Consider the following 24,658-nt stretch of genomic DNA (forward strand, 5'->3'; position numbering starts at 1 on the left):
CTCATTTGGAACGCCCTGCAACGTCATCAAAGAAAGGCAACGACGGGTGCAGATTATGATATAGCCTAACATAAATTAATATTGTAATTTACTTTACTTTCAAATTTAAAACCATATAATAAGCATATACATTTACAAAACACACAGTATAGGCTATCTAAAACATATAATCAAAACATTGTCCATTAGTTTTATTAGTTGACTTATAACCTGTATTGACTATGAACAGATTTGAAGCTGCACCTGTCATTCAATATGAAAATGCTTTTATTTGGTTAACTATGTAGGCTATTCTTAATGGTCTTTGTTGCGGTCTCATCTCGTGCGCTTTCTTTCCCAAGTGCAGCTGCACAGTAAACATTCCTGAGGTAAATAAAGTAAAATATAAAACATGACAGCCCTCAGGTGCTTCTCAACACGTTTAATTTGTTTACATATTCATAAAATATAATATACAAATGTAACAGTTATTGCCATAACCATTCATAAATACTCTAGTTTGTATAATAACTAATATTCAAATGCATGTAAACTCCTTAATCGCAGAGCTGTTTAAAAACTCTTCCAACCAACGGCTCTGCACCATCATAGTTCAGAAGGTGATGCACGCGACGCGCAAAGACATTTGGGTGATTTTCACTCTCCACTTCCTGTGAAGTGATGTATCGATGTTCCCTGCCCCGTTCGCAGTACCCTTCGGACTGAACATGTTCGCTCCCTTTGGATTGGAATCTCACTTAAGATGGCGGAATACCCTCTGAAGTCCACTTCGCAGTCCACTTACGGTCGAATGGAACGCACCCTGGGTGTCATACTGTAATGAGGAAGATGAGGTCAGACAATCCTGAAGGGTTAGAGCGAGGGTGAGACTGGTGAGACCGAAGATGGAGATTTGGATGAAGATGGATATGATAACTTGATATGATGGTTTGGTGATACTTGTGTTCCACGATGGTAGCCTAAAATGTTGCCTGAAAGTGACTGCTGAATTTGAAATATTACTTTTTATTAAATATGAAATTTGTATTAAAAACTGGATAAATGTGTTTGTTCAAGTGTCTGGTTAAAGAAATGTATGTTTTCTATATTTCTTTTTTCTACATGAAAATGTCAAATGTTAAATTTTGTCCATTATGGTACAATGTTGCCTTAAGGCAACAAACTTTTAAAAAATAAATAAGTAAAAGAACATTTTTATTGATATTGTTATAGTGTCCAATTTTAAGCAGGAAAAACACCACAAATATGTTTTCCTCGGTGATATCATATAGCGTACCATAGAGGGTTAAGCAACCAGTTATCTAAAATATAATTTTATGTTATCGTGAATGTAGTTTATTAGACTCGTGCTACAGCTCAGTAGGTGGCGGTATGCTATTTAGTTTGTGAGACAGCCTTAAAACAGAAGAAAGAAGAAGACGGATTATCCTCATCCGCTGGTTGAAGGTTCATCAGACGTGTGCTTGCTGAAAAATGGCCGCGGAGAGGCCGAATGAGGTGAAAATATCGACAATGGAGGAAAATAAAGAGAACCGCATCGACGAAAGTTTGGGCCTGGAGAGTATCCTCACTGTTAACTCCACTGTGTCAGTTATTAGTTAGTGCTGGAGAGCAGCTTTAAAGCAGCGGTTTAGTGGTGGACGGCTGCTACGGGGGTCTTATGGGATAACTTACGTGTCACTTGATCTTACTGAGTAGAAAAGTATTTTCTGTATAATCAAGAGATTCAATTGGGATTTCATAATTATGTATGAGTGTTGATTAAAGTAGTGGATAACGACTTTATGGAAAGCCTTTTCTGAGAGATCTGTGATACTGTCTCGTTTTAATGTGTAGTTCTTGCAGTGTGCACTCTTGCTAGTACTTTTAGATCCCAGCATGTTGTAGTTAAATTGAAATGTCCTGGGTTTATTGTCCTTAGCTCTGACTAAAGTTCTGCAGATCATTAAGGACTCTCAGCAGCAGCATGGACTCAGGCATGGAGATTACCAGCGCTACAGGTAAGGCAGAGGGGAGGTTGCAAGGACACTTTTTTTTTTCAGTTAAATGATAACGATATTGCCTTGAAATTATGTTGATCCTCTCCTGACACCAAAGGGGTTATTGCTCCAGACGACTCCGTCGATTGAGAAAGACTCTGGGCTTTAAAATGGGCAACAGACACAAGTTTACTGGCAAGAAAGTGACTGTGGAGATGCTTTCAGACAACAGGTAACTTTTAGCACTCGAATACATTTACATTTATGCATTTGGCAGACACTTTTATCCAAAGTGACTTACATTGCATTCAAGGTACACAATATCTACAGTAAACAAGATTTATTGTCTTTGGTCTTAGTCTGTCTTCCTCTCCCTATCTGTCTACTCCAGACATCTGTTGTTAGTGTTGATGGAAGCAGAGAGAGCATGGAGTTATGCCATGCAGCTGAAACAGGAAGCTAACACTGAGCCCCGAAAACGTTTTCACCTGTTGGCTCGCTTGCGAAAGGCTGCCAAACATGGGGAGCAGCTGGAGAAGCTGTGTGAAAGTCCCCGTGTGGACGCAAAGACCAAACTTGAGGCTCAGGTTGGTCAAAGATGCATATGATCATTTCCATGTGATTTTTAGTGAGACCATCACAAACTGTCCATTTACAGTCGCTGCTGTCATCTCAATGTTTATTTGATTGAGTTCTGGGGTCTGTTCTTCGTACCTTGCTTAAAGTCGGCATGAAACGGAAGTTGAGATCGTCTTTTTCTCCTTATTGTGACGTATATCCGAGTGAAACGGCTTCTGAAATTAGAAAAAATGTAGGGCGAGGCTTGATTTCGTCCTTCGGGAATTGATTGGATCGTTGGAAGTTGGGCGTTGCTAACAAAATGGAGGCAGATTTGAAGTTTGCACTCAGTTGTGGAGAAAAACTCAATCTATCTCTTAAATAAATGTATTTTCTTTCTAAATCTTTTCTACATAATGTTACTGAGCATATTTCCTCACTTTTCGCTGGTTTATGCTACAGATTTTACTTATTTTAAGCCTTTTATGGCTTTATTTCTGTAAAGCTTTTTTCTCAGCTCCCTTATAAAGGGGGCGCGCCGTAAGCGCGTTCACACGCTGCATTCCTCAGTGCGAGTCGTCACGATAAGCTGTTCGTCCGACTATGTTGAGTAATTTTTACATTAAAAAAAGCTTTTATTTCTCATATATTTCTCTCTTTTTGCCTCAAGTCCTTCTTGAAGAAGGTATTGTGTATACCGAGAAAAATGCACCTAACCACGATCAGTGACAGGTTTCTGAGAGGAGGTGCAGAAACGAGACGGGGCGATAACCCCGCCCTCGCGCCATAGCACATGACCGGGGGAGAAGAGAGGTCGTTTCATGGGGGAGGGAAAGTTAACATATTTGATTAAAGATTATAAAGGTAAATGAATTTTTTAAAAAGAATGAAGTGAACAGATAAATCAGTTTTAGTAAACACTACAATATTAATATAAAAATACAAATTGTAAAATTTGATTTCATGCCGCCTTTAATATATGAAGGTAAATTGATGCCTTAAAGGGTAACTAAACCCTAAACCAACTTTTTTTAGTTAATGATCTGTAATACTGGGGCTTTATTAATGCTGTTCATTGATTCGAGTAAATGTTTTGACATTTGAGTATAAAGTGTTTTAATTCTATAAAATATGGTGTAAAACCGCCAAAGTGCTGCCCTCTTAAGGTTGAACGGTGGCTACTGCAGTTTAATTTTCCTCTTGGACGTTGTGGTACATCGTGACGTAGGATGGTACTTCCAACGGCTCACTATCCGCGCCCCTGGCACGAGCTCACCACGCCCTCAGAAATGTTTTCCCCAATCACATGATGAGAACGGCTTCACTCCAGTATGAACTGTCATGTTACATGAAGTAGAAACATTATGAATGAAACTCACTTGACACTTGCTGGCGTATATAGTCTAACTTATTTGAGGAAATCCATTTATAATAGGCTTTTAGGTCTGAACTTATTGATTCAGTTAATTTGAATGAAAATACATCGTATGTATATCAGATATCTGATCTATTTTTAGTGGCATTCAGTGTAAGGATTTGACTGTTCATAGATTAGGTCAGTTCTCTTGCGCTGCTGTTTCACTAGCATCGTCTGCATCGGGAGTTAACGCAGTTTGAGCAGCGGCTCGCATTGATAAGGCTCTGGGTCTGTGTCTACAGACGATCCACCCTCCTCCACTTCATGTGAAGGTGTGGGAGAATGACCGCTCTGTTGCAAAGCTGGCGTCACTCCAGTCATTCTCCATCTTTGCGACTCGCGAGTCAGACAGCTGTCAATCAACCCGTCACTGTGGGTCTCAGGTGCACGCCCTCTGCTCAGCCCCGCCCTCGGTTCGTCCCCTCTGTCTCCGCTGGGCTCTGCCCACTCTTCCAGCATTTTTTTAAAATTGCCAGTGGGTGGAGTTAAGCTCTGAGCAGGGCTTTAGTTACCCTTTAAAGAATCGCAAGCGCAGGGTAAGATTTGTGAAAGTGTACATAAGATTGCAAGCGTAAATTAAATTTGCATGCGCAAGATAAGTTTTGTAAAGGTGTAAATTGCCTTTCAAGTGTAAGAAAAACATTTGCAGCATTTTACTGTTATTCGTAAGTGTAATTCATTTATTGTGAAACTGCAGATTCATGCACAAAATAAATATGATCTGTATTCTTCTGACTTCCATTTTTCCGTGCTAAGAATTTTGACATGTTTCTTTCGCCAAGATACGGCCAAAATCATTGCACGACTGTGAACATCGATTTGCAAGCGAAAACATCGGAGTAAGGAACTGCAAAACAGATTGACCATGTAAAACCAACCTTTGTTTAAAAAAAAAAAAAAAAAACTGTTGCAAATGTCTAAATGACTTGTTGTGTACGTAGGGCAAAAAAGTTCCCGAAAGATTTGTATAGTTCCGTCTTTCTTTTAGCTGCGCTTAAAGTTTTGGCACAATTATCTCACTCGCTGAGTTTTGCAAGCGCGAGGAGGAAGGCGGGTCCACCTTCTTCTGTAGCCAATCAAATGAGCTGCTCGCTGACTCTCAATTTACCCTTATCTGATTGGTTCAATAAACACCCCGATGCCAGAACACATCTTTATCTTAATTTGGCTCAGCATTCCGAGCTTGTGTGTTAAGAAAGAAAGAAATATATTCAGTGTATCCTCCTCCTCATCATCATCATCATCATCATCATGCCATGATATTAGTTTATCTTGATGCTGCTAAAAGTATAGTATCTGCACTACTGCATGCATAATTTCACCTGTCTACTGATCAGGGGCGATTCCAGAATTATTATTAGGGGTTCAAGCACGAAGTGCTGAAACCCTATTGTATTTGTGCCGGTTTTTATTATTATTATTCAGACATAACACGCATCATGCAGACCAAATTTTAAGGGCTAGAGACTTGAAACTTGGCCAATAGGTAGTACAAAAATCGAGGAGAGGTTATCAAATTATGAGCCAGATTGGCCTATAGGTGGCGCTATAGCAATCAATTGTGCAAAACTGCTCATAACTCCTAGAGAGTATGTCGTAGACTCAAGTGTCTTATATCATTGGAAAGCTGAATTCCACATCTCCGATTTCATTTGCGAACTAGTCGTAGGGTTTTTGTTCGATCAGAACCTACTAGTGCCAAAATATTCTCTGGTGTCTGATTATCAATAATTATTGCATTTTTTAAAATTTAGATTCACGGTCGTTAAGGGGCATAAAAATGGACGTTCAGGGCGGAGCCTAATTTACTAAAAAGGCTATAACTCAAGATCAAAATGAGATCTTGACCAAACTTGGTACACAAGTGTATGGGCTCAGTCTTTGGTCACGACAAAGATGAATTGAGATGATTGAACACTTGCTGGCGCTATAACATGAAGAAAACATGAAAAGGGCTATGACCACCTGACCGTTAGTCCGATTGACTTGAAAATGGGTATGCAGTGTCTTGGTCCAAGGCCCCATGTATGTGCATGAGGACATTGGCGTATCTTAACTGAGGGCGATCAGAATGAAACTCGGTGGGCATGTTTGACTCATGGCCCTAGAGGTCTGTAAGAATTCTGAAAGAAATCGGCCACTAGTTGGCGCTAGCAAGTTTTATGGCTCTGTAATCACATCCACGAAATATGCATATCATATGATAGATCTCCTCATGTTGAACAACTTTGCCTTCTAGAACCATTGCTGTCAATCAAATCGTTAATTAAATATTTGCGAAATATTTGTTAAAAACCTACTTTTGCGTACTAGTCCCAGGTTTTTTGCCCGATCGGAACCAAACCAGTCTAGAACAATTCTCTGGACACTCTAGATCAATAATTATCGAAAAAAAATTCAACTTTTGCATTTGGATGGCTATAACAGGGTCATTTAGAAGAGGGGTGTAGCAAAATGCACTCAAAAGCCTATAAATCCTAAAGGAAAACTCAAAACTTCACGGAAATTATGTATATGTGACATAACATGCTGAAGAAGCATGCAAAGTTTCATGGAGATCGGACCATAGGTGGCGCTATAACTGTTAAAAAGCTTTGAAAACCATGTATTCCCTATATGGTGAATTGCCTGTATTGGCTGTAAATGGTATTTTCCATCTCTGTAATCAGGTGGGGTTAAAAACATCCACATAATATGCATAAATTATGATAGATCTCCTCATACTGAACAACTTTGCCTCATGAACCAATACTGTCAATCAAATCGTTATTTAAAGAGCACCTATCATGGCATTTCAAATGTTCCAAATATTGTTTTAGAAATCCCCAACAACAGTTTTGCATGCATGCAATGACAAAAAAGACTTTAGTTTTCTTATAATATGCATTTATTTTTACCTGCTTTGACAGCGATTCTCAAATGATTCCTTTAGTGATTCACTTTTCAAAACCCCGCCTTTACGTGACGCTAATCTGCGGTGATTGGTCCGATGACCCAGTCAGTTGTGATTGGTATAGTCTGTGCAGATATTTTCGGAAACGGAACGCCCATCAAAGTCTTATAGTGACAGTAATTTGTTAATGTGTCAGGAGTTATGAATATGAAAACCGCGTCTGTACCGTTTGATTGTAATATGAGCCTCAGCTGATCTCATTCATAAAAAAACTCCTCTATTCTCCTCACGAAGACTCGCGACAAATCAACATCCCTCAGGGCTTTTAGTTCAAAAGTGTGCAGATGAGGAGACCTATTGATAGATTCTCATATGTCTGTGTCAAATTTCTAAACAGAGGAGTATTTTTTTTATTCAATACTTCCTCAAAATGCGCAGATATAGCCTAATCATGAGCGATTGAGTCTCTTATGTGTTTTCAATTCATACTGGCAGCCGGAGGGCGCTCTGTGCACATGTAGTCCATGTACAGACAGACGAAGAAGATACCATGTGCCATAATAGAAGTCCATAATAAAAGCTTCCTGAGATCGCGAAACATACATTTGACGACTAATAAACACTCAATCGCGACGATGTATGGTTTGTCTTCAAGCCACTTAGTCTTCAAATGCTCATCCTTGGGCAGATGAAAAGTTTGCTTTTGAGTCGCACTTCAGAACACAGCGTCTTGTCGCCATGATGTTTTCTAGTTTTCACTGGCGTCTTGGAGCGCAATAAGTGGGCGTATCGTATTCAAATAACTTGACAAGTTGACGTCATCTAGTCAGAGAAAAAGCTTCGGTCTTCTAACGATTCTTAAAAACGACTCAGAGTCGACTCTTACTTTTGAAAGAAAATAACTATATATATGGTGCATTGTCATATTTCAAACTATGCAGGATGTTTTTGTTCAGTTAGATCTATGTTACACACTACATGAAAGGTAAATTTCAAAATTCCATGATAGGTGCTCTTTAACCTCTTAACAAGCGCCCCATTTTTGAGAATTCTTTGAAAACGATATACCCAAATGAAAATGTCTGCAGCTCTTAAACCCTATGGTCTATATTCATAAACCTGGTCTTATTTTAAACTAGACACTTGAAATATTGCTACCCAAGAGTCATAATAACTCAAAGTAATATGGGAACAGAGTAATATACATGTAAATATACATGCAAGTGACTCACGTTTTTTGTTTTTTGTTTTCACTTAGGGAAAAAAATATTATAATTTAATGTTAAGAGCCTGAAAATAACTTAAATATAAAACTGAATGTCTAATCATGTCATGATTCAAATATGAGGATGATTCTCTCAGTAATGTAGCTTCTGTGAGCTTTTATGTCAAGAAAAGTCTAGGCGTCATTTCAAAAAGGCCATTTATTTCAGAACATTTGCTATTGTAAAGAGTAGTTTTTCATTCAAATAAATCTGCAATAAACTGCAATATACTACTAATTATAATGGATAAACAGTTACTGAAAAACTAAAGCAACTATTTACAGAGATTACAAAGTGTAAAAAACTAATTTAGCTGATGGGAAGCGTCAGTGAGAGACTGCGCGCTCCACTGCAGTTGCGCCATGGAGAACGCGCAGCCAGCGCACAAACAGTATTCACCAAAGCCTACTTACGCAAACTGCGCAAGATAATGCCTTTTGATTGGTTACTAAGTCCATCAATCAAACCTTTGTTGGAAAGGCATTGGCTGGGCACCGAGTGCCTTTATCCAACGAAAACCATGGGCGCAATGATTGACAGCTCACCAAGCCTGTAAGGCACTTCCTCTATATGATGCATCCCAGAAGAGTCTCTGATTGAAGGAGAGAGACGGGGGAGGGTTTAAAATACGTGGGAGAAACTATTCTATCAGGGGGAGTTTGCCAGACACGGAATAGAATCGATATTTCATTGAAAATGGACATGATTGATCACGCTAACTCAAAACTCTCTTGCAAACAACGGAGGATTTTTAGTTTTTTCCCTATTTTTTCGTTGTTTTGGATTAAAAAGTGGGATGCATTTTGAAGAATGGACTCTTACACAGAGATGTATGCGGGTGTTTATTGGATTCGTCCGATCTGATCTGAACGACAGGAGATGAAAGATGAGTAACGCTGATATTTTGCTAATGTTTACATGGACGGTCCTTTAGCGTTTCATTTAACCCTTTCCTCTCTGGTGTATTTATTGCAAAAACAAGTTCAGAACATGAATCTTGAGTGTTTTAGCTTTCAAATGATGCATAGTTTGTGATAGTTGATTGAATATTTTGTATAAAACAAAAGTAAATAAAAGTACACACACCCCCCACTTCCGTCAACCCCCCCCCCCCCCGCCCACGAACCGGTGCGGGTTAAGAAGTTAAATATTCACATTTATGTTAAAAACCTCATTTTGCAAACTAGTCCTAGTTTTTTTGCCCGATCGGAACCAAACCACTGCAGTATGATTCTCTGGACTCTCCTGATCAATAGTTATCAAAAACATGTTGAACTTTACACTTTGGGTAGCTATAACAGGGTCATTTAGACTAGAGAATAGGTGTGGCAAAACATGCTCAAAAGCCTATTAATCCTGAACGAAAACTCAAAACTTCACGAAAATAGGTGGGCACATGTAGCATGTGACTCTAAAGAAGCATGCAGAATTTCATGGGGATTGGGCATTAGATGCCTCTATAACAGTAAAAAAGGTGACAATGTGCCAATACTTATGGCGTATTACCTAAAATTGCCACCAGGTGGCAGCAGAAGACCACTCATTGGTTCATTCTGTCCACTAAGCATGTATATAAACTCTAAAAAACAAAAGCATTGCAAATGACATTTTGTCAATGTTTATCAATTAATTTGTTCATTTGATGTATGTTTTTACAATAATTATTATATTACAATTCAAATAATGCCTGAAAATATGTTTAAAGGGGAAAACCTGGAATAAGCTGTTACCTATCATTTATTTAAAATATATATATCTCCTACAAAATCTGTGTGTGAGTTGGCACGTTTGAAGGCATTAACTTGGAAAATGTTAGCCTGGTTTTTCCAGACTCTCGTACATTTCATTTGTACAGAGAGTCTGGCCACTCTCCAGTGACAAGCGTTTACTTCCTTGAAGGCAGGTACTATGTTGAAGTTTAAAACTATTGGATCTGCCAAGAGTCACTCTGGATCTGCCTAACCAATCGCTAACGTTTGGTCGTGACGTATGTCCCGTTCGCCTTTGATTCTCACATTAACTGTGCACACCATCTCAGTGTCAGTGATAAAACCTTGTGCATTCGGATTGTTATTTATTCACGGTGGAGAGGAGAGTTTTGTGATCGGAACGCGCTGCTCTCGTGGTGCAAATCTCGTGCAATCATAACATAATTGTATGCTGCTGTCAATAAAATGTCATATGCTTGGTATGATGAGAATAAATGCTGCCGTGAATAACAGCCCAATTCAAATGTTTACGTGCTTTTCTTCTTTTATTTTTTGAGCGGTGATGAAATATTAAACACTTGTCAGTATTTAAAGATATACAAGTCTAGAAATGCAAATTACAGCTCACGCAACCGCACAGTGCTCTGAAGGGGTCTAAACAGTGAGTTTTGAAGTGATATATTCTTGAAAACTCTAGGGCTGGACCAGAATATTCGAATATTCGTTCGATGGGTTGGTATTCGATTTTCAAATTTGTGATTCGAATATTCGCTGTTGTTGTTTTTTTTCGTGAACACCTGGCATCCCGCTCAAAACGGCTCTCATTCGCGCTTGCATATGTTTACACTATAAAATCACTATAAAATACAATACTTTTTTTCAATTATCTTATAGCCAAGCCATTTTAATAGCCTCGTTATACTTAATAAATATATTTGCTTCTTCTTAGTGTTCAGTGCACCAGAGCGCACAACTGCACAAGCTTATATGGCAGAAGCCATGTCTGAGCTTGCATTTTGGGTTAAACTGCGTTCGTTTGACATTGTGGAAAATAGAATAATATAATCAAAATGTATTATCCTTTTTATACGTTAGGGATGTGACGGTGAAAAAATATTCCCTCAGCGTTTCCCTCAATGCTGTGCTTGTGCGCTGAGCGGCTGAACGCATGCAGCCCTGCGCCGCGTTTACTTTCGGTTTGCCAATTCAGGGGCGGGTTGCTTGAATTGTCGGTTCATTAGCTATTATTCTATAATGAAAAACATGGCAACAAAACAGTACAATGACAAACTCCCTTAAGTAGGCGCTTTTACATCGCTTTAAAACCAAATATTCTGCGATCATCTTGTAATTTAGCTCCTCGCTCTCGTGTAGAATATTATCTGACTGCTGCTGCTGATGTGCTGAGACGGCCGTTAGTTTGGCTCGAGTGGCACGTTCAGTTTTTTAATTGTAGTTAGTCTTAGACCCTAGCCTGGCCGTGTCCTACAGCTTACCAAAACTATCGGCCCGAGTCCCATGATTTTTTATTTTTTTTTATTTTTTTTTATCCTCCCTATTAGGCCTACACATCGTTGCAGCCATTAAAATAGTTCAGTTTTGTTTTTAATGTCAAAGTAGTTATATTTTGTTTCGTTTCTTTATTAAGTTAATTTAGAAAAATGTTTAAAGCATTTTTTTGTTTGTTAAATTAAAGTTTTAGTTGTTTTAAAGTAATGACCAAGCGGACAGCAGCTGACAGTGAGTTAACCGCATGTTGGATCAATTTAGCCTCTCAAATCAACACTGGACTTGTCTTACTTGTAATGAAATCCATAGATATAAAACACTTCAAGCATCACAATGTTGGTTTAAACATTTAGCCTACTATCACCACCACCACCACCACAGTAAAAAGGCATTTTTGACAAGCTGAGGCTGATGCTGCTCGCAACGGCGCAAATGAAACAAATAAAATGAAGTGACGTGACGTGTTTTTTTAATTAATTAATTAATTAATTTTTTATTTAATTTGTTTTTTTATTTTAGTGCTATATAGAACCTTTTTTTTTTGAGTAAACATTCCTCCCTATTACACATTGTTGCAGCCATTAAAATTGTTTTTAATGTCAAAGTAGTTATATTTCGTTTTGTTTCTTTATTAAGTTAATTTAGAAAAATGTTTAAAGCATTTTTTTGATTGTTAAATTAAAGTTTTCTTTTTTTTAAGTAACGACCAAGCGGACTGAGTGAGTTAACAACACATGTTTGATCCATTTATCCTCTTAAATCAACACTTAACTTGTCTTGCTTATAATACATTTTTTTTTTTTTTTGAGGAAACGTGTTCAAAAAGAAATTAGGCAGGTTGTCTTAACTTACACCTCTCCGCAAAATTAATATAAATCCAATCTTCAATTCTTGCGCTATATGCACATTTAACGGAGTTCATGTCAACGAAAGCAACAGATATGAGCTGCATAGGCTATTCATCAGCTAATTTCAAGATCAAAGACCGTAATATCAGAACGAGTGACCTAAGCACTGTAAGAGCATTGAGTCTCATTAATGAAGATGATTGTGTTTTTGAGCATCTAAGAGGTTCGGCAGTTTGCGTGTTGGCTTGCTTTACTCATTTGCGGCGATACTCTAAACACTGTGAGCCATCTTGGCAGTCGCGTTGTCATAGTCTCATGTTGTTTCCACCAGCGCTGCACACCTCATTGTTTCTTTTAATTAAAGGTGAACTATGTAGGATTTTTGCAGTAAAACATCCAGAAACCACTAGGCCAGTGTTATATATTTTGTTGAGTTGAGTACTTAGAATATCCCAAATGTTTTCAACTATTTGTAAATCGTGAGAAAATTGCTATTTTAACCAAGGAGCCGGGACGTGTCAGCTATGCGTGTGAGGGAGTCGCCTGTCGATTGCGTCATATCTGCGTCACCCTCGGTCTCCGGTTTTATTCAGTGAAACACTTTACTCTCACTGCATTGTGAACAAGTGTCATAGCAGCCGCCGAGCGAACGTCATAACTTCCTTTTCAACACACTCAGATATATCTAATACGACAAACAGAGCTGCGTTACCTCACACTCAGCACTGGAGAAGAGGAAGTGCCGCCGGCAACCGTGTCATAATAAAAGTCCCGCCGGCGACTATGCCATAATAACAGTCCCGCTCTTCAATCGCTCCTGCGGCCTTGCTCAGCTCCACAACACTCGGTCCTGCTTTAATAATCGCATCCATGAACATGATTTCTGCCCGAGTCCTATCCTGACTGTTTCCCACCGGCTGTGAGGTGAAGACCACATGTCCCGAGATTCTGCGCTCAAACGTGGCGTCATCAAACTACGCCTTTGTTTTGAACAGGCGACCTCTAGTGGACGGAAAAGTTACATAGTGTAGCTTTAATGAATGTCTAAAATATAAAATGAAGGAAAAAGCCTGCGTTTGAGGTATGACGTGAAAATTGGCCCGAAGCCCGGCCCCAGGGGCAGAAATAGGGGCTCTTAGTCTGTTCTATAACTGAACAGAATTATTTTTACTAGCTACTATAATATATCAAAACTGGGACGTAACAGATCTGTGTGTTTTGTATCACTAGTTCATTGCCCGTTCGCGGAGCATAAAAGCCCTGCCCGCGTGAGGCGCGCCGCTTCTCCAGATTCCAGCCTTTATTAGAGAGAAGGATATGTTCAGCTCCTTCCCTCCGAAGCTTCGAATATTCGATGTTGATAACTACCAAAGCTTTGAAGCTCAAAAAATGGTATTCGGACCAGCCCTAGAAAACTCAGAGATGTGGATTCGGACAGCAATTACATTACCACACGACCTTGGTGTTTGTCAAAAGCAGTCGATAATTCAGCCTGGGTTTTTTTTTTCGCGGGTGGTGGGAGACAGATGGCTTCAGCCAACTCCTTCACCACTAACGGAGCGAGCTGAAAAATATTTTTCCCGGACCATAACATCAGCAGTACAGCAGTGATTGTTCTTGCTCCGTGTAACGGGAGTTCGTTTGTTCAGGGAAGAAGGAGGCGGGAACCGGCAAACTTTTAATCAAATAATAAACACAAAATGAAAGTAAAAGTGACAGTCCCTCATGGACACGCACAAACACAACAAAACACAACTTAAAATCCAGGCCTGGTCCTCTCTCGTCCTTCACCGGTGTCGCTCGTCCTTATAAGGGAGCACGGAGGCATATGAGAGGACTCGAGACCGGTGTCTCATTCTCAATCACGCATCGCTCGCTCGTCCACCTTGCCACACTCCGGTTTTAACTTCTGGACATTCGTCAGCGCTGCCACACACTCGCATCTTTCAACGCCGCCATTACTGAACTACAACTCAAACTAGCGCACGACATCAATGTCATCGCTCTCAGCCACTCCCTCTGTTCGCTGATTGGACTGGTAAAAAATTGTTCGGGCGAAAACCTAAGCATATACAGCAGTCCCAGCCGTAGTACTGAAGGAAAATGAAAATTGAGCGGAAGTACGTAGGAGGGCGGAGCCAGGCTAGGAAAATGTGCCCATTAAATGAAAAACAGACATTTAAAATGAAAATGAGCCAATGAGTGGTTCTCTGCTGCCACCTGCTGGGCTTAAATAGTAATTGTCATATTATTTGCTTATGTTCTATAATTCCTACTTAGACATTATAAAGTCACTATTACAATATTTATAATCACATTTTGTCAAAATAATTTATTTCAAATATATCTGCAACAAAATTAAAGTTTAAATTAGTTAACATGGAAAATGTGCCCATTACATATTCCTTACAATTACAAAACCACCAGAGGGCAGCAGAAGACCACTCTTTGGTTTATGCTCACTAATATTATTATATATCCTATTTACATTTTTTAAAATCATTGTAATAACACTACAAATTACATTTTGTCAAAATTGACCACTTCATTTGTTCATTTGAGGTATGTTTTTGCAATAATATTATATTGCATTTACAATAAGACCTGAAAAATGTTTTAAAGGGAAAAACTGGAATAAACAATTTGTTACCCATCATTTTTCACATATCTATATCTATATCTGCAACAAAATGTGTGTGCGTGTGAGCAGGTTTGAAGGTATTAACTTGGAAAATGTGCCATTAAACAAAAAACACACATTCTCTGCTACCACCTGCTGGTTAAAATAGTAATTTTGTCATTCTATTCACTGATGTTTTTTTTAATTCATGTCTAGACATTATAAAATCCCTATTATAACATTTACAATCACATTTAGTCAAAATAAATTTATTTCAAATATCTATATCTATATTTTGCAATACAATGTGTTTGTGTAAGCACGTTTAAAGGAGTTAACATAGAAAATGTGCCTTAAAACAAACAGAACACTTTTAAAATGAAAGTGAGCCAATGAGTGGTTCTCTGCTGCCACCTGCTGGTCAAAATAGTCATTGTCTTAATTCTTAGTAATAGTGTTCTTTAATTCATATTTAGACATTATAAAATCCCTATAATAACACTTACAATCACATTTAGTAAAGATAAATTTATTTCAAATATCAATATTTATATTTGCAATAAAATGCATGTGTAAGCACATTTAAAGGAGTTAACATGGAAAATGTGCCATAAAACAAACCGAACATTTTAAAATGAAAGTGAGCCAATGAGTGGTTCTCTGCTGCCACCTGCTGGTCAAAATAGTCATTTTGTCATACTACTCACTAATATGGTTCTATAATTCACATTTAGACTTTATAAAGTCATTATTATAACATTTACAATCACATTTTTGTCAGTTTATCACTTAATTTCACCTAAGCTCTGTTTTAACTAATTTAGTGCTTAAAGGCCTTAAAGGGATAGTTCACCCAAAAACGAAAACTTTAAATTTTTCTGCTTACCCCTAATGGTGCGTTCACACCGGACGCAATTCGCGCGAGTGATTTACATGTTAAGTCAATGCAGAGACGTGAAATGGCATTCTGCGGCGCGATTCACGCCAATAAGGCGGCGAGATTCGCGTGATTGAGGCGGCGCGAAGGACGCGAATTGAGCGTTTTGAACGCGCGATTCGTGCGAATCGCTCAAGTTGAAAAATCTGAACTTTGGCGGATATTTCGCGCCGCGTTAACCAATCAGGAGCTTGCTCTAGTAGTGACAACAATGAGGAGAAAATCTGTATATTAATATCTGGTTCAGACAATATGATTATCACTGTGATAACATTAAATGACATGAAACCCAACCCAGTCTCTTTTTGTTAAATGCAAGTTTATGTATGATCAATAATACAAAAGTATACGTAATGTATAACAAGCTATACATGAAATAAAGCAAACAATGCAGTCAAACATTCAAAGTCAGTGCTAGTAGGCTAACGTTACAACTGCAACGTACAGTTATAGCCTAAAAATATAAAGTAATGAAACTTATCTTTGCCCTCAGCCTAAACGATTTGCCAGGGAACAAATTATAGATCCATGAGACCAAAGATCGGCCGTTACAAGACGAATTATAGCTCGAGACACACCACAGAGACATCAGAGCCAGCGGCAGACGGCAGAAGGACTGGCCGAGGAAAGGTTGCCCTCGCCGGCTTTGACGAGCGCTGAGCGCCGCTGTCAAGTCAACTTTATTTATATAGCGCTTTTAACAATGTAGATTGTTTCAAAGCAGCTTTACAGTGTTAAACAGGAAACTAATGCAGCATAATTTTATTCAGCTGTATAGCCATTCTGGAAAAAACGCTGATGTCATCAGTTCATTTCAATTATCATACAGTGACAGTGTGGGCTTTAGATCAATAATTCGATCAGTAATTTAGTTTAAATGGTTCATTTAGTTTATTATTTAGATTTATTTCGATGTTTAGTTGAAAAATTTAGTGTCCCCAACTGAGCACGCCAAGCCAGAGGCAACAGCTGTCTGCTGGAGCTCACAACTCTGAAAATGGCAGATAAAATGTTCAAATAGGCACTCTTTATATAAATAAACCACAGATTTGAGCTTTAAACAACTACATTATCGACTGAAAAAGTCTTAACTACGTTTTGTCACACATTAACAGTAGATTTTAACAAAAAAAAGACATGTAAACACAGCCCATGTCAGCCATTTCTCAACGAGACGAGCTGCTGGCGGAAGCCCCGCCCATGACGCGAATTCGCGTCTGTTGTGCAGTGAATGTCACGCGCGATTCGCGTGAGTAAACTCAATGTACACGCGTCCACCTTTGCACGAATTGCGTCCGGTGTGAACGCCACATAAGGCATCCAAGATGTAGGTGTCTTCGTTTCTTCAGTAGAACACAAATGAAGATTTTTAACTCCAACCGTTGCTGTGTCACTCATATAATGCTTGTCAATGGGGTCGAACTCTATTAGAGTAAAAAAAACATGGACAGACAACTTCAAATTAAACCCAGCGACTCGTGACGAAACACATTGATGTCTTAAGACACGAAACGATCGGTTTCTGAGAGAAACCGAACTGTATTTATGCAATTAATTTCACCTCATATCAGACGAACGCTTCAGCTCTCCAGACTGCCATCACATCCTGTCAGTGAGGTCAAATAGCAGCCGGGTCATAGATATGTATACGTAGATCCTCATTCGAGCGATCCATGCCATGATCCACGCAGGCACTAATGAGGAATCTATGTATGACCCGGCTGCTATTTGACCTCACTGACAGGATGTTATGGCAGTCTGGAGAGCTGAAGCGTTCGACCACCTGTTTTTGTCTGATCCTGCTGACCCAACGAGCATTTCACTGTCCAATGGTCACGCCTTAACTGCAATGTCTAGTATTGCATTAGTATTGCATCCTTCTCATGGGCATTTAATACTTTTTGACTTTTCAGTCTGAGTTAAATATCTTTTTTGGCTCAATTTATCTGTAAAAGAAAACATGCCTAATAATTCTACACACCTGAATATAAGGTGATTTTCATTTCCAGCCTTCACGAACAATTATATATCACTTATACATTATTAAATACTAAATCAATAGTAGTTATTAGGATTACTGTGGTTTGGAATTGGTCAAATGTGCCTGGAAAAAAAATATGATCAGAAAATCAACGTGCCTAATAATTCTGCACTCCCTGTGTGTGTATATATATATATATATATACACACACACACACACACACACACACACACACACACACACACACACACACACACACACACACACACACACACACACACACACACACACACACACACACACACACACACACACACACACACACACACACACACACACACACACACACACACACACACACACACACACACACACAGCCAGATAGATAGATAGAGAGATAGAGAGATAGATAGAGATAGAGATAGAGATAGAGATAGAGAGATAGAGAGATAGAGAGATAGAGATAGAGATAGAGATAGAGATAGAGATAGAGATAGAGATAGAGATAGAGATAGAGATAGAGATAGAGATAGAGATAGAGATAGAGATAGAGATAGAGATAGAGATAGAGATATATATATATATATATATATATATATATATATATATATATATATATATATTAGACCGATAAAGGATTTTTAAGACCGATACAAATATTTGGTGATTTTAAAAATCCGATATATCGGCCGATATATTATATTATATTATATTATATATATATATATATATATATATATATATATATATATATATATATATATATATATATATATATATATATATATATATATATATATATATATATATATATATATATATATATATATATATATATATATATATATATGAGAGAAACACGTAAACAACTTATTTGTAGTTATTCATGATCCCTCAGCCTCTCTAATAATTGATAATTGATCATTAAGAATTTCGTCGATCACGTTAATGTTATCGATTAATCTAATGCATTTTTTATTTATTTTATCTAATGCAGATTACGTTGCGTAGTGAGTCTTGAAGCAATTAAACGAATTTCACTGTGTGCTGAAGTTCACTGCAAACATTGCGATGCCGTGTATAAGTACAACACGGCCACGACTCAAATGATGTACCACTTAAACAAAGTGCATCCATCCCTGGTTAATGTTGGTGGCGGTGCATCTTGATCTCGGTCTCAACCTAGCATCAAGTCGGCGTTCGCACGGACTCGGAGCTGTGATGCACAACGAGCAGAGAAAATTACCCAAGGGATCTGCAAGTTCATTGAGTTGGATATTCTGCCCTTAAGTATTGTTGAGGGCAATGGTTTTCGAGAACTGATACATTTATTGGAACCAGCATATCAAATTCCATCACGACGTACCATCACCAGACTGGTAGAAACTCACTACGAAGAACGAAAGCAGCAGCTGTTAAAAGAATTGAGCAAAGCTGAGAGAGTTGCTCTAACTACAGACTGCTGGACCGCTTTAACAGATGAGAGCTACATCACCATTACCTGCCAGCTACATCATTTGCCGCATTTCCATTACAGATTTGCCCAAAACTTTTGCGATATTTTCTAAAGGTCGATAAAATTTATTTATCCCTAATCCAAGTTTCCATTAACTGATGTTATGTGACTAAAACAATTTTTTTCTTCTCGTGATAGTCATTCCAAAAATTATGCTACATATGAAACCACAACTCCTGACTGGAGATGTAAATATTGCAGTCAATTAGCCTGTGGTCAAACACGCTCGTCTGCACACTAACGCTGTTGCGCATTTACCCTTGTGGACTTCCTCACCGGCTTGCGCCGTGAGTACTTTAAATGTAAGTTTGTGCCCACTACACAGTGCGCGCCACTGCACATTATTACAATGAATCACAAAAAGAGCTTTGTCTATGTAGGAAATGTGTCCACTTTACAGTATGCACCCCTGCAACCAAGCACTTTTCACACAGCGCACTCACGCCACGAGCACTATGAATGTGAGGCGCGCGCCCACTGCAAAATCTGCACCTCCAAACATAAACACTATCCCCACAGTGTTACAAACTCAGTGTTACAGCACAAAGCAACCGGGTTACCGGGTCCCTATTACCAAGCGGCCCGCCCCCGAATCTAATTCATCCCTTGGCTTCACGAGCCCAGGCCTGGCAGGCCGTTACTGGTATATCAAATTGGGTGTTGAACATAATAAAACGAGGTTACTCACTACAGTTTGCTCGCAGACCCCCGCGCTTTCACGCTGTGGTCGAAACCTCAGTGAAAAGCAGCGTGAGTCACGTGCTCCGCGCCGGGGTGTCGAAACTGTTGGAAAAGGGAGCGGTGGAAACTGTGCACCCGACACAAAGTGAGTCAGGCTTTTACAGTTGTTACTTCCTCGTCCCGAAAAATTGGATGGTGGCCTCAGGCCCATCCTAGATCTCAGACATCTGAACAAAGCGCTTATGACGCGCTCGTTCAAGATGCTGACAGTGAAACAAATCCTCGCGCACATTCGCCCGAGGGATTGGTTTTTCACAGTCGACCTGAAAGATGCCTACTTTCACATTCAAATAGCACCCCGTCACAGGCCATTCTTGAGATTCGCCTTCGAGGGTCAGGCTCATCAATACACAGTCCTGCCATTCGGGTTATCGCCTCGCACTTTTACGAAGTGCATGGACACAGCCATAGCCCCACTGAGGCTGAATGGCATGCAGATACTCAACTACCTCGACGATTGGCTTGTCATAGCCCAATCAGAGGCACAGTTGACGATACACAAGTCCTGGCTCCTCAACCATCTAGAATGTTTGGGTCTCAGGATCAATATCGCCAAGAGTTCAATGTCTCCCACCCAGAATATATATTTTCTGGGTATGGTCATAGACTCAATACAGATGAGAGCGCGGCTTGCGTCACAGCGCGCCCTCTCTATTCAGAACACGGCGGCGTCATTCAAAGCTGGCGCGTACGTTCCTCTCAAACATTTTCAGAGGATGCTAGGTCTTATGGCCTCGGCATCGGCAGTACTCAAACTGGGTCTATTACACATGCGCCCCCCTTTAACGCTGGTTGAATTCCTGCGTTCCTGCTCGCGCATGGCGATCAGGCCAGTTTCGCATCAACGTGAACCACAGCTGTGTCAAAGCTCTGGCTCCTTGGAAGGCGACCACCTGGTATCAGACAGGTCTGATTATGGGTACAGTTACGAAACGGAAAGTGGTCTCGACAGATGCGTCCAACCTAGGTTAGAGCGCCCTGCACGAGGGCAAGCCAGTCTCTGGCCAATGGGCAAATTTAGAGAAAAGGCTGCACATAAACTGTATAGAGATTATAGCGGTCATCCTATCGCTAAGAGCTTTCCTTCCGTACATAAAGGGTCACCAAGTCCTGGTCCGAACGGACATGCCAGTGCTTCAGTAGCTGCACTAAATGTTACGCTGTCACGAAGCAGAGACTGTCACACTGGATAGTAGACGCTATCTCACTGGCTTATAAGTCTAAGCTTGTTTGTCCTATAGGCATTAAAGCCCATTCTACCCGAGGCATGGCCATGGTCATGTGGCATACTGCTGGAAGATATGTGCGGCGGCAGGCTGGGCCTCTCCGTCCACTTTTATCAGATTTTATAAACTGGAAGTCCCCGCTCTACAAGCTGGGATTCTCTCCATTTAATAGGTATTGCCTGTTATTATTAACTAAGACCCGATTTCTTCCGGTCTTCCTGTTATACACATATAAACTGTGTTCACAAGCATGTTATACTACATAACTATAAGACCCGACTATGTCCGGTCATAGTTTCTATAATCATATGGGCTGATTCTATCCGGCCTATAAACTCATTATTCCCTTATAGGAGGCCCACTTTGTTGGCCTCCCTGGGACTCAGTTACACATCTTATGTGCCTCAGGTTCTCCTCAGGCCACAGTTTGGATCGGTTAAGCACGCACAGCATTTTAAATTGGGTTCCCTTAACGCAATACAAGACGCCTCTCGAAAGGGAATGTACTCGGTTACTCACGTAACCTCGGTTCCCTGAGAGAGGGAACGAGTGTTGCGTAACGCGCAGTTCTCGTGCTTCTCAGGGTATCGCTTCAGTCGATTTTAAACCTGAATTCCTATGGCAGAACACAGTCTTTTATAGCCTCAATATGCTAATTCTAGCGACCTTGTTCGGCTGGATTTTTGCAAAAATTTAAAAAACCCTATTGGTTCGCTCTCTCAGCCGCCTCGCCATAGGTTCCTGCAGTTGCCACAGCACAGCCAATCAGCGCGCAGCTCGCGCTGTTCCATCTTCTGTGCAGCCGCACTGTGTTTTACATAGACACTTTATAGAATAAAGTTTTTGCTTCATATTCTCGAGAAAAGGTTTCCCATACGCAATACTCGTTCCCTCTCTCAGGGAACCGAGGTTACGTGAGAAACAGAGTACGTTTTCGCTTGCAAATCGATATTCAGTCGTGCAATGATTTTGGCCATATCTTGGCAAAAGAAACATGTAACAAGTCTTAGCACGTAAAAATGGAAGTCAGAAGAATACAGATCATATTTATTTTGCGCTAACATGAAGCTGCAGTTTCACAATACATGAATGACACTAACGAATAACAGTAAAATGCTGCAAATAATTTTCTTACACTTGAAAGGCAATTTGCACCTTTACAAAACTTATCTTGCGCATGCAAATTTAATTTACGCTTGCAATCTTATGTACACTTTCACAAATCTTACCCTGCGCTTGCGATTCTTTAAGGCATCAATTTACCTTCATATTAATACATCTGAGATGATTTGACAGATCCCAGATCTTTTAATCGTGATAACTGATCTCTGGCTAATTTAGTTCTTCAAACAAATTTTCGGATCGGATTAAAATATCTGGATTAGGTTATCTAAGATTACTGCGCGTTCTTGTGTTCCCTGAAGTGGGCAGATGTATCGAGACTCGAAACTACGATCAGCAGTGCAGCGATTGGCTGGTGGAAAGACAACAACGTAATATCATATAATTAAAAAAGCCACCTGGCAAAACTTGACGAATTACACACAAAAACTTTCTGGACCTTTTTATAAGGAAACAGCCAAACAGCCAAACAACCAAACAACTTAAGTTATAATAGATAAATTATGTTCTTTTTTACATACCCAATTAATTACATTCACGACACGTCAGTCAGCTTAATGAGTGACGAGGGCCAAGAGAACTAAACAAAAGTTTAGTCTGCTTAAACTTTAGGGATGTGCTGTGATATTAATCTAATTTTATTTACAGCTTCCAAGAATTATAAGATGATATGAGGTAAAACTATTCCTATAGCCGTGTTCCGTCGAGCGCGACATCCTTTCCTTCACAGCCTTGCGCTGTCATTTCTCCCTAAACCTAAACTTAACGTCAGAATCAGTGATTGTTGTAAACTGCAGACTCTACTGTTGCTAAACTGCAGGATGTGTTTGATAATAAAGAGCTATTAAATGCACAATAATCCGCGCAAGAGACGCTGTTTCCAACTTCAAGGCGGCTTATGTGTGTGTGCTGCGAAATGGACCGACTTGCACTTAATGTTTTACACTTCGTGTGCGCGTCTAAACCATCAAATAAACAACAAATAGCCTGTGTCAAAATGACCGGATTGGAGAGTAGTTACTTTAACAGTTTATATCTTTAAATGTCCGTAAATAGTTTGTAGAAATAGGAGAATATGATATTATTAGTTCTGCATTCGGTCTTAATGGGGCAGCGTCTAATACACCTGCTGACTATTGAGCCAATAATTCGAATCGAACAAAAGGCAAAAAGAAAATATTCACATCTCTTGAATGAATATCTTTAGCTTTTATAAGCATTAATCTATCAATTTATACAGTGAAAACTATGCAGTGTTATTTCACATTTCATTACTTTATTAGATTTCTTTGTATGTTTGTTCTAAGTAATATTAATGTTAGCAGACCTTCCGAATGCCTGCACACTGGTCCATTCACAAATAGATGTTTAAATTTTTGTTCAAACATTGCTGTTTCTTTTGCTATAGATATTTTACTTTTCAGATTATAAAGCCATGTTAATTATGTTCTTAATTATGTTTTTGTTTTTTTTTTCATTAAAAAAATATATACAGTATAATAAAAAGAACCGATAAGAATACCGTTAAAGTACTGGATCGATGAGCAGTATTGGTAAGAGTAGTAATACCGTTAAAACCTTAACGACACCCATCCCTATTAGTAATACAGTGGAAATTAGTAGATTTGGTTAGCATGTTGATTTACGGTGTGCGCCCCTAAAATTTTCAGTTGGGGGCCACTGTGCTCCTAGTGAAAAAAAGTTAGTCTGGAGTAGGGGTGGGCGATATCTCGATATTTAAAATATATCGAGATATTTTTTTAAACACGATATGGATTTTGACATATCGTATATATCGATATATTGTTTATATTTAATTCTGATTCTGCCACTTTGCTTGTTTTGCCTTCTCTGTGCTGTGCTCGCCCCCGCTCGCTCGCCCCTCCCCTCGCGTGTTGTCATGGCGGCGTCCGCAACCAGCTCGGAGGCTACAGAACTCGTCTTAAAAACAACTGGCTCCATTATATGGAGATACTTCGGTTTTAAGGCGTCGGACGAACAGCAGACAGATGTCTACTGCCATGAATGGCGACAGTTGGTTCTCAAACACTTGATCAAAGATACAGTTTACTTAGGCAGCATTACTTTGCGAGACAAGAACTCCCGCGACTGTACACCACGGAGAGAGAGCGGCTTTCTTGCTGGAGAAGGTTACTTACTATGTCCTTGATTTGAGTTGTTTTATTTTTGAATGAAAATTCATTATTTGCATGCGTTTTAAAGCCTTGCGCGTAGGGCACCATGCGCTTTCCAGAGCGCGCGCACTAAAAGCCTGTCAAACAAGTGATTACTGGACTAAATCTTACTGCGCTAATACTGTCAAATACACACAAGGTT

At 39.4% G+C, this 24,658-nt stretch overlaps 1 protein-coding gene across 1 annotated transcript in view; it reads left to right on the plus strand.

Moving 5' to 3' along the window:
• Positions 1-1,387: 1,387 nt before the first annotated feature.
• The window catches only part of srp68 (signal recognition particle 68), an 87,952-nt gene continuing 64,681 nt past the window's right edge, over positions 1,388-24,658 (plus strand). Inside the window, exons 1-4 of the mRNA XM_079840698.1 lie at positions 1,388-1,561; positions 1,934-2,000; positions 2,098-2,211; positions 2,371-2,566. Of these exons, the coding sequence (XP_079696824.1) occupies positions 1,474-1,561; positions 1,934-2,000; positions 2,098-2,211; positions 2,371-2,566 (465 nt within the window). The 5' untranslated portion in view covers positions 1,388-1,473. The remainder of the gene's footprint in view (positions 1,562-1,933; positions 2,001-2,097; positions 2,212-2,370; positions 2,567-24,658) is intronic.

Source organism: Gobio gobio (assembly GCF_949357685.1).
Source record: "Gobio gobio genome assembly, chromosome: 17".
Lineage (NCBI taxonomy): Eukaryota > Metazoa > Chordata > Actinopteri > Cypriniformes > Gobionidae > Gobio > Gobio gobio.